Source organism: Anabrus simplex, chromosome 2 (genome assembly GCF_040414725.1).
Source record: "Anabrus simplex isolate iqAnaSimp1 chromosome 2, ASM4041472v1, whole genome shotgun sequence".
Classification (NCBI taxonomy): Eukaryota; Metazoa; Arthropoda; class Insecta; order Orthoptera; family Tettigoniidae; genus Anabrus; species Anabrus simplex.
In genome coordinates this window covers 1,072,114,464-1,072,132,398 of record NC_090266.1, presented here as the reverse complement: position 1 = coordinate 1,072,132,398, position 17,935 = coordinate 1,072,114,464, and the positions used below count along the sequence as shown (strand labels likewise).

The following is a 17,935-nucleotide window of genomic DNA, read 5'->3' as shown; positions in this document are numbered from 1 at the left end:
GTACTCATCATGGGTGACTCAGTGATACGCTGGAGTAGTGATATTTCAAGGACGACTGGTAAAAAAGTACACTGTTATCTGGAATAAAAAATGAATGGATCAGGTTGAAAGAGTGGAAGATAGCGACGATGTGCAAGTGTTAGTGCTTCATGTAGGGACCAATGATCTTAGAAGAAAGGTGTCAGTGGACAATTTAATGAGAGAGGGGTATGAACTGGCAAGTGCAGCTAAGAAAAATTTTAAGAATGCAAAGATCATACTTATTGGTGCAGTGCAAAGAAGGACGTACCTCTACTGCGGTTGAAGACTTTGAACGGCCGGATGGACTGGGTGTGTCAGCAGCTGGACTTGGTGTATATGGAGACGGACTGCTGGATAGGAGACCAGGTCTTCGTTCGGGACAGAGTGCATCTGCACGAGAGAGTCATCGAGTCGTGCCAACAAAGATGAGGAAGACTGGAGTCGGAGGAAGGCTGTCAACTGGAGCTGACGATGGGCCATAAGCAGCCACGGATCATAGACTATGGAAGTAAGACCCTAAGACTACTGCAGGTGAATTGTGAAAGGTGCAGGATAAAATTATTGAATTTTGGAATCTTACTGAATCATACCATGTGGATATTGTCATATTAGCAATGTAAATCAGGGAGTTTTCATTATATATAGAAGGGACAGAGAGTCTAGAGGTGGCGGAGTATTTATCTGTGTGCGAAAGAATCTGGGTAATTGTTTAAAATGGGTTGATGAGAATCACGAATTGCTGTGTGTGCAAATCATGGATCAAGGGAATGCCAACCCCACTCAAATATCAGGAATATATCGGGCGCCTGGTAACAACTTCTCGGTACGCGATAGACTGTAAGATGTTACTTGTACAGGTAACAATATGCAGAAAAATTTTATAATTGCAGGTAACCTAAATCTTCCGGACATAAACTGGTCTTGCAAGTTATGATTCTCATTCTTTTTGGTCCGTATTGAGTTTCAATATAATATTAAAATCTAATTTTTATTTTTAAAAATTTCCACCTTTTCAATACAACCTATTTTATTATTAGGCTACATTATAAATTTACAAAATTTACTAGACATTTAACCAGATTAATAACTTAGTTAGAAACATCCATTGTGAATTAAAATTGTATTTTAAGAGTATGTGTTCAAATATGAATCAATATACCAGCGGGCAACAAGACTAAGTGCATAAACATGCCAAAGTTGTTGAACAGTTTAAAATTTAAAATATTTTAGTGTTATTCCAATAATTTTATATTAGATTTCAGTATTTCACTCTATGTATATACATAATCCTATAAGCCATCTTTACCAAGCTCGATAGCTGCATGTTACATACTATCCACTTCATGTCCATATCGATAATATGATCCAAATAATTAAGTGCGGCCAGTATCCAGTAATAGGGAGATAGTGGGTTCGAGCCCCACTGTCGGCAGCCCTGAAGATGGTTTTCCGTGGTTTCCCATTTTCACACCAGTCAAATGCTGGGGCTGTACCTTAATTAAGGCCACGGCCGCTTTCTTCCACTTCCTAGGCCTTTCCTATCCCATCATCGCCATAAGACCTATCTGTGTCGGTGCGACGTAAAGCAAATAACAATAAGCCATCTTTAACTAGTCAAATGCAGACACCTATTGGAACGCAAAAGCACATTTTAAATAACTTTCCTTATATTTTAAGGAGTAATGCAAGTTCAAATATAAACAGAATCCTGATTATATTTTTATGATTTTGAGGTAGAAACATGGCTGAAGACGCCCATAATATAAGGGCGAAACATGTCCCATTTATGAAATTAACAGTAATGTAAAATTTCTAATGTAATAAGAAAATATATATCATTGAAAAGGTGGAAAATTTTAAAAATAAAAATTAGATTTTGATATTATAAACTGGTCTGGCGAGGCTACGGTCGCAATAAACAAGCTAATTAGGGATGGTGGATTTACCCAAGTAGTAGACTTTCCTACTAGAGGAAACAACACTTCAGATGATTATCTTGTAAGAACCGATGACATACACATTAGCAGTACCAGGAATTAGTGACCACTCTGCTGCAGAATTAAATATTAGATATCCCTTAAACACTAAAATTTAATGAGGAGAAAATAAAAGTATATCAGTATAGCAAATTCCGAAAGTTTCTATGACAAATATTTCCCAGCTGGGCATCACAAGGCAGGCACGTAAACGTAATGTGGGATAATTTAGTTAATATTATTAATAGGGCTGTTGAGTAGTTTGAGCCCCTTAAATTACTAAAACGGAACCCAGATCTGGAATACTACAATAGGAAAATTAGGAGCCTTCAGAGGAAAGTAAAGAAAGCGTACAACAAAAGGCAATTTAGTTCGGAGCATATGAATAGTTTTCACAAGCTGTTCAATGAACTCTGAAAAGAAAGCTGCTAATGACAAATATATGAAAGGTATACTTTCTTCCAGGGAAAATGGGTGGAAAAATCTCTATAAGTATGTTAGGAAAAGGAAAGGAGCCAGCCCTGATGTGTCAATGATAATGTCCAGAGAAGGTGAGGTAATTACTGACAATCCGCTAATAGCTAATGAATTAAATCATTGGTATGGGTACATATTTAATGAGCAGAATAGTCTGGCGATAGACATTATCGATAACACTGATTGTTCTCTCTTCCAAATAAGCCGTGGAAGAATTCAGGAAAGAATTGATAACTTAAGGAAAAATAAGTCGATAAGGCCTGGTAATATTGCTGGGGAGGTTCTAAAATTGAGAGGTAGAGCTATTCTACGCTATTTGGCAATACTATTTACTGTGTGTCTCAACAATACGCAAATTCCAGTTGACTGAAAGAAAGCAACTGTAGTCCCGATTTTTAAAGGGAGCGGAAAGGCTCCTAATGGACAATTAAACTTACGTCCATTGTATGCAAACTAATGGAACCCCTCATTTCAGAATATCTAAGGAAACAATGGGAGAAAAGTTTGTGGATTAATGGCCATCAACATGGTTATAGAATAGGTTTCTCCTGCAAGAGCCAGATGTTGTCACTCTTTCAGTATATTAGCGAGTCATAAGACAAAGGTGTGCAAGTTGATGCTATTGTGATTGATTTTGCTAAAGCATTTGATGTACTACCACATGACATTCTGATCCGAAAATTGGTGGAAGCAAACATTGATAAAAGTGTGGTTCTGTGGATTCAGGAATTTTTGACAGACCGCACGCAGAGGGTAAAGGTGGAAAGTAAGTACCCTGATGAAGTTTCTATAACGTCAGGAGTAGTACAGGGTACTGTTATAGGGCCACTCCTATTTACGGCGTTTAGCAACGATCTAACTAACTAAACTAACTAACCCCATGGCACTACAGCCCTGAAGGGCCTTGGCTGCCATACGAGCGCTGCTCAGTCCGAAGGCCTGCAAGTTATGGGGTGTCATGTGGTCAGCACAACGCATCCTCTTGGCTGTTATTCTTGCCTTTCTAGACCGGGGTCACTATCTCACCGTCAGATAGCTCCTCAATTCTAATCACGTAGGCTGAGTGGATCTCGAACCAGCCCTCAGATCCAGGTAAAATTCCCTGACCTGGCTGGGAATCAAACCCGGGGCCTTCGGGTAAGAGGCAGGCACGCTACCCCTACACCACGGGGCCAGCTATCAATTATCTACCGAACGAAATTCAAAATGAATGGAGATTGTTTGCAGACGACTGAATAATATACAGAAAAATACAGAATGCTAGAAATAACAGGTTAGTTCAAGCTGATATAACTATACTCCACAAGTGGGCACTCGATAACAAAATGAAAACAAATTCTCGAAAATGCAGTCTCATAAGAATAGGAAAGAAACGTAGGCAAGGGGACTTTCAATATTGTCTTGGGTCGGATGCTCTGGTAGAGTGTGACTCATGCAAGTACCTAGGAATCCACGTAACCTGCATAGGAAGTGTAATTACTAAAGTGTACAAGTCCATATACTTTGTGACGAGGGTGCTAAAGGGCAGCAGTTCCCAGGTGAAGGTGCAGGGCTGTGTATCACTCATTAGGCCAGTTCTGGAATGTGGAGCAGTCGTATGGGATCTATACAAAACAGCACTCATTGAGGGACTTTTCCCAAAAATGTAAAATGCTTCAAGAATAGACTCCAGCATTCTATAAATTCTGTAAATTGTGAGTGAATTTCTATGTGGTGGTGTCATATTTTGATGCAATGCTCAACCCATTGTAAATTATATTATGACATCTGAATTATTTAAGGTATGTGTGAATTTGTATATGAACATGTTGTATTTAAAATGCTTAGATAATAGTAATTGGACTGCTCAGTCTACTGTAAATCATAGTGTAAAATTTTATACTACTTAAGATACATGTGAATTTGTATATGACGTTGTTGTAATGTTAAGCTAGTAGTAAGCTCAACCTATATAGTATTGTGAGCTGCAGTGTTAAGCACTGGAAATACTTAAGTTGTGTGTGAATTTGTATATGATGATACTGGATTTAGAATGTTAAAACTAGTATTATTCCTTGTAACATTTTCTTTCCATGGAATTGCCTGTTGTATTCCTGTTGGTGTTGTTGTTGTTGTTGTTGTTAACTTTACTTTATTATCACACTACTGTAAGTGATCAATGCCACTGGGATATATCCCAATTGTGATGTATTTGTTAATAATAATAATAATAATAATAATAATAATAATAATAATAATAATAATAATAATAATAATAATAAATGTATGGTACCTAAAACATGCATCCCAATATTTCTCAGATGGAAGGTGCTATTGATGTGCTGTTTTCACAGAAATGTTTTGTAATCAAGGGCTCATACAGGGTGGCGTACGAAATGTCATACATCGGAAATGTTTTATATAATGTGTAAACCGGGGCTCACAACCATGTCCTATCGTGAACAGAAACCTTATTTCATGCGTGATCCGACGGGCAGCACCACATGTCGCGCATGTGTACCAGCTGCCAGTTATACAGCATGGCAGACAAAGGGAGATTGACGCGTGAACAGAAGGTGAAGATAGTGTTGTTGTATGCGGAAACAAAGAGCGTAGCTCGGACCCAGGAAAGATTTCGTGTTCATATCCGTACTCGGTGGGCTCCTTGCTGACAGACGGTATACAGGCTGGCCAGGCAATTTGAAACAGAAGACAACGTACTGGAGAGAAAACGACCCCGCCTCAAGCCGGTCCACTCACCGGAGAATGTTGCTGCTGTGAGAGCGGCTGTGGCTTGGAGCCCCTCCAGATATACCAGAACTGCATGTGTTCAGCTGGGCATCTCTCGTTGGTCAATTCAGAGAATACTGCAGTCTGACCTTGACGTGTTTCCATACAAAATTACAACAGGTCATAAACTAACGGCGCTTGACAAGCAACAGCAAGTAAAGTTTGCTGTGTGGGCTATTGCAGAAGGTGATCCCGTATTGCACAACACATGGTTCAGTGATGAGGCACACGTCTATCTCAATGGTGCAGTGAACAAACAGAATGTCCGGTTTTGGGCAAAAGAATGGCCTGCTATTGTGCACAAGGTTGAAAGTCATGGTGTGAAAGTGTGTGTGTGTGTGCTGCAATTTCCAGTCATGGAATTATTGGGCCAATCTTTTTCAATGACACAGTCAATAGTGTGCGTTACTTGGACAGGTTGACAAACAGTTTTCTTCCAGAACTCTTTGCATCGCGACTACCAATAGAGACACAATGGTTCATGCAAGATGGAGCTCGTCCGCACACAGCAAGTGTTGTTCTGGACTTCTTGAATGAACATTTCGGGTCCTGTGTGATGTCCCATTGATATCCCTAGCGTTTTCAGAGCGGCTCAATCTGGCCACCGCATAGCCCCGATCTCAATCCCTGCGACTTCTTCGTGTGGGGACATTTGAAGGAGACAATCTACCGCCATAAACCAGAAAATGTACAGCAATTGCAAGCGGCCATTGTGAGTTTCTTCCGAGGGTTGAGCGAGGACTTGTGTCGTAGAGTGATCACGAACATGCGGGTTCGTCTCGAAGCTGCTGTACACCAAGAAGGTGGACATATTGAACATGTCCTGCACACGGACTAACCATGCACATGTCAGTGAATGTTGTAATGCCATTTTGTATTCAATATGTTGTATATTACATTTTCTATAAACAGTTTCCAATGTGACATTTCGTGTGCCACCCTGTAGTTGTAGCCCATACAGATCTGTTTATTAGGATGAGAATGTGTATTATTTTAGAAAGTTACATTTTTTCAAATGGAACAATACCTGTTTACATTAACAAAATAAAACCAAAGTAAATTAGAGTGTCAATGATGTTTTTTTTTTCTTTCTGGATTCTAGTACATGTAATTTATGAGCTATCGTAGTTTGAAAATTGTGACTACTCACAGTTGTCTGCTCCATTCAACTGCTTAGTTACAAGGCTATGATGTTGTTATGTTTGTTTTCTTTACAGTACACCCGATTGCATTGCAACTTCGTTATCAGTTCCTTTTTGATAATTCAAGAAGTAGGACATGGTGGAAGATGGTATTTACCAATACTGAAAAAGCTGACATGTTAATGGTGAATGGAGAATGCAGGAAGAATGCTGTTCGTTCTTGTGCTCTGTATGCAGAACAATATCCCAATAGACATCACCTGTCTCGATAATTATTTGTGAAACTCTTCAACAAATTATGTGGAACTGGAAGTGTAACACCTAGAAAACGTAACTGAAACAAACGAGTGACTCGAGAAGGGGGTGAAATTATTATTCTAACTGCTGTTGCTGTAGATCTGCATGTTAGTTCCCATCATAGGTAATAAGTTTCATATCGACCCGTATTGAAATACGAATTACAAATTAGAAAGCAAAAAGCTAAAAATGGTTCCACCTATTCAATACTTTATTAACATAAGAGCTACATTAAATTGGGACTAGTTTTGATCTTCCCATGAGATCATCTTCAGAAGAAAATTATACAAAATTGATACGTTATGATATAGAAACATATGAATGTTAGAATAATGTCATACAAAAAAATTAAAAGTCTTAGTTGCATGTGTCAGGCAAGTGTACTATGCATTCTTTACTGTCATAACTTGCATCCATATCCTGTCTCTCTCCATCAAGAGCTGCATGGAAGTGATTTTAGGAATTGTACTAATTTTTATACATGGGCTTTAAGACTAGAAGCACAAGATTTATCATTTATCTTGTTTAGTGATGAAGCAACATTTGCAAATCATGGCCAAGTAAACCTCCAAAACATGCGCTGTTGGTCCATAAACAATCCCCGTGGGCTTTGTCAGGTGGAACGTCAGCGTCCATGGAGTTTAAATGTGTGGTGTATTGAGAACCATCATCTCATATGTTGTTTTTTTTTTTCATTTTTTTTTTTTTTTTTCATAGAAGGAACGCTGGATTCTCAAAAGTATTTCAACCCCCATAACAGGAAAATTTCCATAGGTGTTAGAAGATATTCCACTGCAGACTAGGAGGAACATGTGGTATCAGCATGATGGCTGTCCAGCGAATAGGGCACAACGTACTACAGCTTGTCTTCACCAATTGCTTCCAGATTGCTGGATTGGACAAAGGGGGCCTGTACCTTGGCCAGCTCATTCACCAGATTTGAGCCCTTTAGATTTTTTTTTCTCTAGGCAAAGCTAAAAGAGACAGTTTACAAGGACATACCAACTACTCCAGATGACATGAAACAACGTTTTACTGCTGTTTGCACTAAAATTCCTGATGAAATGCTAGAACATGTGCATCAATCTCTACATGGCAGACTAGAAACTTGTATTCAAGCTAGTGGTTGTCATTTTGAACACAAACTTTGAAGGCCAATTCGCTTTCTTCTTTAGAATCCAAAGGATTTGTTTATTTACTTTTTCCTTGAATTAGTGCTGACATATGATAATAATAATAGTGTCATTTACTTTACGTCCCACTAACTACTTTTACAGTTTTCGGTGATGACAAGGTGCCAGAATTTAGTCCCACTGGAGTTCTTTTGCGTGCCAGTAAATCTACCGACAGAAGGCACGCAAAAGAACTCCAGTGGGACTAAATTCTGGCACGTCGTCATCACCGAAAGTACTTGAGCACCTTCAAATACCACCGGACTGAGCTGGGATCAAACCCGCCAAGTTGGGGTCAGAAGGCCAGCGCCTCAACCGTCTGAGCCACTCAGCACGGCATCTGACATATGGAGCAGACGACTACTGTTATTTACAGTTTTCAAACTACAATAGCTTGTAAACTACTTGTACTAGAATTTGGAAAAGCAACACCATTGTCATTGTAATTTACTCTAGTTTTATTTTGCCAATATCAATAGGCATTGTTCCATTTGAAAAATGTAACTTTCTAAAATAAATACTAATTCTGTAAGAGGACTGGATGAAAGTACAGTGTGAAGGGGTGGAGCACTTGGAGAGACAAGGGAAACAGAAGATGTGTACAGAAGAATGAAGAGTTTGGTGAGGAAAGAACCTTAGAAAATTAGAATGCAAGGGATGTTGAACTAACTAGGAACTGTGACTCAGAAGTGGAAGGAAGTAAAGATGTATGGGTGGACTCTGTCAAGGGATTATGACTCAGAAGCAGAACAAGGAAGAATGGAATTCGAAGGTGAACTGGGACCGAAGTTAGAAAAATAGGAAGAGGAAAAGTTGAACAAGGATCTCTGTTAAGGAAAGCATTGGGTTGTGACAGAATACTATTAGAGGCATTGAAGACCTTTGGGAATGGTGTAATTGAAAAGCCGACCGACCGACCTGGACGTTGCTGTTACTTTGCAGTGCACATACAGTGTAAGAAGAAACATCTTAATTGGAGCTTGGATGGTGTCATCAGCTTCCACTTGGAACGCTAGCGTAAAGTGAGCCATCTGGTGACGAATGAAAGTATCACTTACTCTAGACCAACGGTAAAGTATTGTTAAATTCAAACCTTCCTTGTTTGAGAAGTCTTCCTCCTGAACAGCAGAGATTTCTTCCAAAGACACGAAGCAAAGTTCTCTGCGAAATGTAAAGAATTTCACCTTGTTTTATTGACTCAGCAAAAGCCAAAAATCTTATTATTGTGTTTACAATTACGGGCCATGAAAGCATCAATCTAAACATGTGTAAGTCATTGAATTTTAGCAATAGGGGCCCTTTCCAGAATTGAATTTCAGCAATAGGGGCTCTTTCCAGAAACAACTTCCTCTATCGGTGGTATATTTCTGTCTGTCCTATAATGCTATATACGTAAATAATAACATTTTTGTAATGTACTGTACATATTTGACAATCTATGTGCAACAGCTGAATTTGTTTAAAAATTAAAATAACGTTAAAAAAGAAAATATTTGAAATAAAATAAGGACAGTTGAATAACCTACTGATTGGTTAATCAGATGATGGATAATCAGGATTCTACTGAATGTAATGGTCAAGAGATCAGTCTGAAGTTTGCAAGTTTTGAGAGAATTCCCGTAAATTGTAGAATGAATAATTTTGTATTAAATTATGCCTTTAATTGTTATTTACTAGATTTAGTAATGTAGTTTATCCTTTTCCAATTGCAGAGGACCGGACAACAAATCCTAGCTGTGATGTTGATACTGTGGACAATTCAGAGGAGTCACCTGAGAAGAGACAGGCAAAAAATGAAGAGGATTCAGGATCTGGTGATTCTGATACCCCATTTCTACAGACTAGCAATAGAACGTGTCGAGTATATTTTGTAAATAGTGCTGGAAAATGTTTTAGTGTTTACAACTGTCTCCTGCATAAAAAGAATGTAAGAATTGAGCTACATTCTGTGGTATGATCTGACTATTATACATTATGATAAATAAATTACTTTCAGGGTGTCAGTTTTCTAGTGGATGATTTATAGTGCACAGTATCCATTTGGAAAGAATGTTATTAGTTATTTTCTTCTTTTTCATATTTTATGGTAATGATAAGAGTACGTGGATGTGATTAGTGAAAAGTTCCATAGAATTAACAGTAAGCAGGTTCAGGATGTAGAAAGAGAATGGATGGCATACAGGGATCCTGTAGTAGAAATGCCAAGGGAATGCCTAAATATGGGGAAAAGTGAACATCTTTGTGAAATGACGTCAGGACAGCTGGTAAACGTAAGAAAAAAGCATATAAAAAATGGCTCCAAAACAGAACTTGTATTGAGTAAAGTAACAGAGCAAAACAAACCAAGACTCCAAGAAGATTTGATTGATTGATTGATTGATTGATTGATTGATTGATTGATTGATTGATTGATTGATTGATTGATTGATTGATTTATTTATTTATTTATTTATTTATTTATTTATTTATTTATTTATTTATTTATTTATTTAATTTTATTTATTTATTTATTTATTTATTTATTTATTTATTTATTTATTTATTTATTTATTTATTTATTTATTTATTTATTTATTTATTTATTTATTTATTTGCTATCATAGGAGTTATATAACAGAAAGTTTGATTCTTTTTTTTAATTTGTTTTACAACGCATTGACACCGGTAGGTCTTATGGTGACTATGAGAAAGGAGATTAATCCCTAAGGGTGTTAAATGGGGTTAAGACCAAAAAATATATATACTCATTCCTCCATGGCAGTATATATATATATATATAGTACCAGGAAAAGATGTTTATCTTAGAGGCGCATGACACTAAATTGATGAGCATGGACTATATCTTAGGGTGTGGCTTAAAACATTGGGGTTGGTACAGAGAGGGGTATAGTTCATTGAACTTAGAGATTTTTTGGATAATCTGAGTTTATTGACCATTGAAAACAAGTTAATATCACCTTCATACAGTAGAATTGAAGTGTCGTGGCCGGTTGATAACTCCGGGTCCTGGGATGGCGCTGGATATGGCCTGGGTAGGAACCACGCCCGCCTGGATGTGAAGTTCTGGAATTTCTCGAAGTTCTGGACGCACACGTTCTGGGGTTCGATTTTTAAGACGTGATTCACGTGCAAGTCCCTGTACGGCACTCCATTTATTTGTGGCACTGTTAAATAGATATGACCTTTCAATGATTGCATCTACTCGTACAATGAAATGTGGCAGGTTACTAAATCCTTGATTCAAGCACTTCATTGAATCTAAAATGTTCCTAAATAGTCACTTGAAAAACAGGATGATTGCATTAAATACTTGACCTTGTACTGGTGGAATTAATGTGTAAAATATTAAGTTTGTGACGTGAGGTTACTAACACAGGCACTCTAAACTAGAATGTTCTATAGGATTGCTGTTCATAGTCACCACAGTTCTTAATGCACAGTTTATGAATGTTCGGAACACATTGGCACATTTGCAATAAGCTTAGTAAATGAAATAGCACTCGGAAAATGTCTTATTCCGTCAATAAGCAAAGTAAATAATCATTAAAGAAAAATGGTACTTGGAAAAAGTCTAACTCCATAAATTGTGAGTTCACTTATAACGCTGGAAATTTCTATGTTCCCTCGGAACATGGCATGTGTATTCTAAGTCGTCACAGTCTATTATATTGACATGAGCCTAAGCACAAGTCCTGATGCAGTACTCGGAAAGTTTTTCATATTTTCACAATCGAACGCAATGTTTAAAAATACCTTATGTTCCACGGTTTGTCATAAGACATAAGTTCAATGTGGTACTTGGAAGAAAAATCATACCATTCACACGAAAGTTTACGTTGACACAGCTTGTCATAGAAACAAGTCCAACTTACACACTCGGAGAATTTCTATGTTCACCGGGCGAGTTGGCCGTGCGCGTAGAGGCTGTGAGCTTGCATCCGGGAGATAGTAGGTTCGAATCCCACTATTGGCAGCCCTGAAGATGGTTTTCCGTGGTTTCCCATTTTCACACCAGGCAAATGCTGGGGCTGGACCTCAATTAAGGCCACGGCCGCTTCCTTCCAACTCCTAGGTCTTTCCTATCCCATCGTCGCCATAAGACCTATCTGTGTCGGTGCTACGTAAAGCCCCTAGCAAAAAAAAAATTTCTATGTTCCTGAAATTGATCCACGAAAGCAGAAGTTCGAAATATAGGTTCAAACGTGGTACTTGCAGAAGTCACGACACTCACGAGAATTCTAAGTTCCTTCAATAGTCACCGGATAACAAAGTCCCAACGCGACACTCGAAGAAAATAACAAAGTCCCAACGCGACACTCGAAGAAAATGACAAAGTTCCAATGTGGCACTTGAAGAAAATAACAAAGTTCTAACGCAATACTTTAAGAAAATAACAAAGTCCCAATGCGGCACTTTATGAAAATAACAAAGTTCCAATACTCGGATTTCAAAGACTTTTCCAACTATAAGTTCGGTCTGCACTCACAGCGCTCCTCCCATCACTCGTGCTGCAGAGACGGTGGAGTGACAGATACTGAATTTGTAGTCCGGGTCATCCTCCTCTTATACCCGATTGTGTGGAAGTATCTAGAACATGGGTATTATCTACCCTTATAACTCTTAAAGTATACGGTGGATTTCCCTGAAATGTTGACAGGTTGCGTCCATTATAATGGTCTTTACGATGGCAGTGTCAAAATAGCAATATTTTAACGCAAAACGGACTTTTGCAGGTAGGCTGGAACACGACCATATATGATCATGTAGAGGACACCCGAGGCGGCTACGTTACTCGCTGCGTACATCATTGAGTTCGGCGGGCTGCATATCTTCCGCCTCGCGCAAAGTTCAATAAACATACTTCGAACTTCGCTTCCGTAGCGGTGTTCCCGGTGCAATATATATATTAAATCCTAGATGTAAAATAGGAAATATTTTAAAACATCCCTACCCTAAGGGATTAAGTGAGGTTAGCTTCAGAAATGAAATTATTCATCCCTCCAAAACAGTTTGACGTAGGATGTTGTAACTTTACAAGAAAGTTATTCTTTTATGTTGTAGGTGTCAAATTTGATTACTTCAAAATCTGTTTAATAATAATAATAATAATAATAATAATAATAATATTGATGGTTTTCTGTCCCATTAAATACTTTTATGGTAATCGGAGATGCCAAGGTGGTAGAATTTTGTCCCGCAGGAATTCTTTTATGTGCTGGTAAACCTGCTGACACAGGGCTGACGTATTTGAGCACCTTCAAAGACCACCGGCCTAAGCCAGGATCGAACCTGTGAACTTGGGCTCAGAAAGCCAGCACAGTAACCATTCTGAGCCACTTGGTGTAGCTTCACTATGTTTCTCCCCCAAGGAGTTTAGATGGGGGTTGACAATCAGAATAGTCATTTTTCCAAAAACATTTCACTACGAACTTAAAATTTATATGATGGCTGGTCTTCTATGTCCTAGATGTTAAATAAGAAATATTTTTAAAACATTCTATCCCTAAATTAATTATGAAATTCATTCCTCCATTACTGTTCGATGTACGAAGTCAACATTTTACAGGTTGGTTGCATGTATGCCCTAGATGTTAAATAACATAGGGTTTTAAAACATTCCATTTGTATGTTGTTCAAATGAGTGTTAGATCCAAAAATAAATAATCGTTCCTCCAAAACCGTTTCATGTACGAACTGAGGGTGTATTTTATAGGCTAGCTGACAGTGGACTCTCCAAAATTTAGAACTTTCAAAGATAACTTTTAATTTAAAACCATAGCAAAGCCCGGGTATCTTGCTTGTACTGTGTAAGAGAGTACTGAAAGGAAAAAAAAAAAAAAAAAAAAAAAAAACTTTTGAACCAGTATATCTACACTTCTCTAATTTGGTAAAATATGTGTTTATTTATACCTAAACTAGCTGATGTACCCGTGCTTTGCTACGGAATTCTACATTGTATACAGAGCTCTAGGTTAGGTAATGTACACGTTGTGAGCAAGATTGTATTAAATGGTAGAGCTCTTAACGTTACCCTAGAAACGCGACGGGGAAGTCACCAAACGTCTTTTCTCCCGCAGACAGCCGTGATCCGTGAACACTCTTAGTCTTTCCGTCTTTCTCCCGGGGAGGGGGTCGAATAGTGGAGAGTCCCAGTGCAAAAACTATGCCCTTTTACTAATCTGTTTCCTAGGAGTACCCGATGAGTCGGAAAATCTTAATTCTCTACACTGACGGCGGAAAAATCTATCTGACTTGGAGGCAATTTTTTCCTCCAAGCCAGAGGAGAAACCCCCTCTTCACTGCTAATTTCGAAGAAAATGAAAATATAATTTAATAAAAAATGATGAGGAAGAAGCTTTTCTATAAAAACGGCTCTTCTCAGGGTTGAATTTTGAGTTATTTAGTTAATTTTGGTGCTACAATTTGAAATAGGCCTAAATTGTAATTCTAGACCAGGTCATACTACTACTAATACTACTACTATGTGAGCCTCTGCCATAAGTGTGCACATTGCCCATTCAAAACAGCACGTCAGAGTAGGGATCAATTAGTTGGAGTAGCGTGATGAACCAGTGTGTTACGTACCAGCATTATCAGAAAATTTATGAACCAGAGGAATGGCATGCTAAAGAAGAAAGTTTTCTAACTCCCCAGCTATTCTCGCCAATATTCAGTCAGGCTGTTATACTTGGTACGCAGTAGTAATCCCATCTATTGGTGTTGAGTGGCAGCATAAGAGACAAAGAACAACACAACAAACAATGGTCAATATAATGTTATTGTTGATCAGTGTTATGTGCATGCGATATTGTAGGCCTTCACATGTTTATTCCGACCCTGAAATACCACACTTATCGTAGTCGGTACGATAAAACTGAATAAAACATAAATGATCAGAAATTGCATTCTCTGTAACTTTTGTTATGTAGTACTTTTCGATAGGACAAATAACCTATGTATTTAAAAAATAAATTTTAGGCGCCGTCCCCTAAACTACAATTTCATCCAGAGTGAATACAATTGTTTATAGCTTAGAGTGTAGTTTATTATTCCCCGACTCTATATACCGATTTTCATTAAATTCTTGTTAACCCATTTTTCCGTGGCTCGGTGTTGGTATGAACTTAGCAACAAAAAATACAAATTCATTAATATCTGTGTTCATCATAGCTGGTACGTTAAAAATGTATAAGACGTAAATGATCGGAAGTATTTATAGACAGGACCACTAATAATATAAATATTTGAGAATTACATTTTAGGCCTTCCCCTAAACTACCATTTCACTCGGCGTGAATAAACTTATTTATAGCCTAGATTGTAGTGGCTCATCCCCCGACTTTACACACCGATTTTTCATTAAATTCTCTTCGGCCGTTTTCTCGTGATGCATGTACATACAGACGGACAGACAGTCAGACAGAAATTACGGAAAAGTAAAAAGTACATTTCCTTGTTACTGTGGACATGACCAATACAGAAATACCATTCTTTTCAAATTCTGAGCAATGTACAGACAAAACTTTTATGTATATATTAGCAAGATACCCGTGCTTTGCTACGGCTTTAAACTGAAAATTATTATTCAAAGTTTTACATTCTGGAGAGTCCACTGTCAGCTAAGCCTATAAAATACACCCTCAGTTTGTACGTAAAAAATTCGGACGAATGGTTATTTATTTTCTGATCTAAAACTCATTTGAACCCCATATTGAAGAATTTGTATATTGTAAACTCTATCTTATTTAAAATCTGGGATGTAAAAGTGACCAACCTGTGAAATTTTGATTTTGTACGTCGAATAGTAATGGAGGAATGAATGGGCTACTTCTTACGGGGTGAATGTTTCTAAACATTTATTAACATCTAGAGTATAAGACCAACCTTCATCGAAGAAAAATATAAGGTAATACCTGAAAGGGTTTCGGAAGAATGGATATTGTGTTTTTGGGGGTCAACCATCGTCTAAACCCCTAAGGAGAGAAATATTTTGAAGTATACGATATTTTACACCTAGGACATAAAAGAACACCCTTCTCCTAAAATTACAACTTTGTACGTCAAACAGTTTTGGAGGGTTAATAATTTTGTTTACGGAGCAAACCTCATTTAACACTTTAGGGTTGGAATGTAAATTTTTTTTCCTATTTCACACCTAGGGTTTGGAATTGGAATTTTGTCTTCGTACATTAAACCATTTCGAAGGAAGGAATGAATGTATTTGTTTCAGGATCTTAACCCCCATTTAACTCTCTGAACTGTTAAATTTGTTTCAAACCTTCTGTTATTTAACGCCTAGGATATAATTTGATACTGTAGTCACGTCCTAGTTCGTGAACCATGGGCAACGGCTGAGTGGCCTAGTAAGTGGTCCTGAGAGTCGGGATACCAGTTGCTATGGAATGGGAGTGGGCATCTCGGACATATTCTGAGTCGTGGCCCTCCTTGTGCTCAGGCGGCTAGGACTATACAATTCACCGGTGGTCCATGACCCGTTAGAGGAGAGATCCTCACTTGGACTATGTGCAAGTAGGGCAGCATCCTGCTTCATGAATTTACCGAGCTCAGAACACTTTAAGCAAGCCTCGGACCTATGGGAGTAATGTAGTCCCACTCCCATTTGACAGGCGAGGGACTCCTTGGAAACAACTTGGCGAACGAAATGGAATTCGATGGGGAGTTATCAATATTAATGGGGCTTATGGAAGAAAGAAGGTAGAACTGGCTGAGTCAGCAAAGAGGATGCATCTGGATGTGCTAGGAGTAAGTGATATTCGGGTAAGGGGAGATAATGAGGAAGAGATAGGAGATTATAAGGTGTACTTGACGGGTGTTAGAAAGGGAAGGGCAGAGTCTGGGGTAGGGCTCTTTCTCAGGAATACCATTGCACGCAACATAGTTTCTGTTAGGCACGTAAATGAGCGAATGATATGGATAGATTTGTCAGTGGGAGGAATTAAGACAAGAATTGTGTCCGTGTATTCACCATGTGAGGGTGCAGATGAGGATGAAGTTGACAAGTTTTCTGAAGCATTGAGTGACATCGTGGTCAGGGTCAACAGCAAGGATAGAATAGTGCTAATGGGCGATTTCAATGCGAGAGTTGGGAATAGAACTGAAGGATACGAAAGGGTGATTGGTAAATGTGGGGAAGATATGGAAGCTAATGGGAATGGGAAGCTTTTGCTGGACTTCTGTGCTAGTATGGGTTTAGCTGTTACGAATACATTCTTCAAGCATAAGGCTATCCACCGCTACACATGGGAGGCTAGGGGTACCAGATCCATAATAGACTATATCTTAACTGACTTTGAATTCAGGAAATCTGTTAGGAATGTAGGAGTTTTTCGGGGATTTTTCGATGATACAGACCACTATCTGATCTGTAGTGAACTAAGTATCTCTAGGCCTAGAGTAGAGAAAGTGAAATCTGTCTGCAAACGAATAAGGGTAGAAAATCTCCAGGACGAGGAAATTAGACAGAAGTACATGGATATGATTAGTGAGAAGTTTCGAACAGTAGACAGTAAGCAGGTTCAGGATATAGAAAGTGAATGGGTGACATACAGGGATGCTGTAGTAGAAACAGCAAGGGAATGCCTAGGAACAACTGTGTGTAAAGATGGGAAAAGGCGAACATCTTGGTGGAATGATGAAGTGAGAGCAGCCTGTAAACGTAAAAAGAAGGCTTATCAGAAATGGCTCCAAACAAGGGCCGAGGCAGGCAGGGATTGACACGTAGATGAAAGAAACAGAGCGAAACAAATAGTTGTTGAATCCAAAAAGAAGTCGTGGGAAGATTTTGGTAATAACCTGGAAAGGCTAGGTCAAGCAGCAGGGAAACCTTTCTGGACAGTAATAAAAAATCCTAGGAAGGGAGGGAAAAAGGAAATGAACAGTGTTTTGAGTAATTCAGGTGAACTCATAATAGACCCCAGGGAATCACTGGAGAGGTGGAGGGAATATTTTGAACATCGTCTCAATGTAAAAGGAATGTGGTGTTGCAAACAGCCAAGCTCATGGGGAGGAGGAAAATAATGTTGGTGAAATTATGCTTGAGGAAGTGGAAAGGATAGTAAAT

General features: G+C 38.5%; 1 protein-coding gene across 1 annotated transcript in view; it reads left to right on the top strand.

The window, feature by feature from the left end:
- LOC136863778 (tRNA endonuclease ANKZF1) overlaps window positions 1–17,935 on the top strand; it is a 170,270-nt gene that overhangs the window by 42,684 nt on the left and 109,651 nt on the right. The window contains exon 4 of the mRNA XM_067140130.2: window positions 9,567–9,781. Coding sequence (XP_066996231.2) covers window positions 9,567–9,781 — 215 coding nt within the window. The remainder of the gene's footprint in view (window positions 1–9,566; window positions 9,782–17,935) is intronic.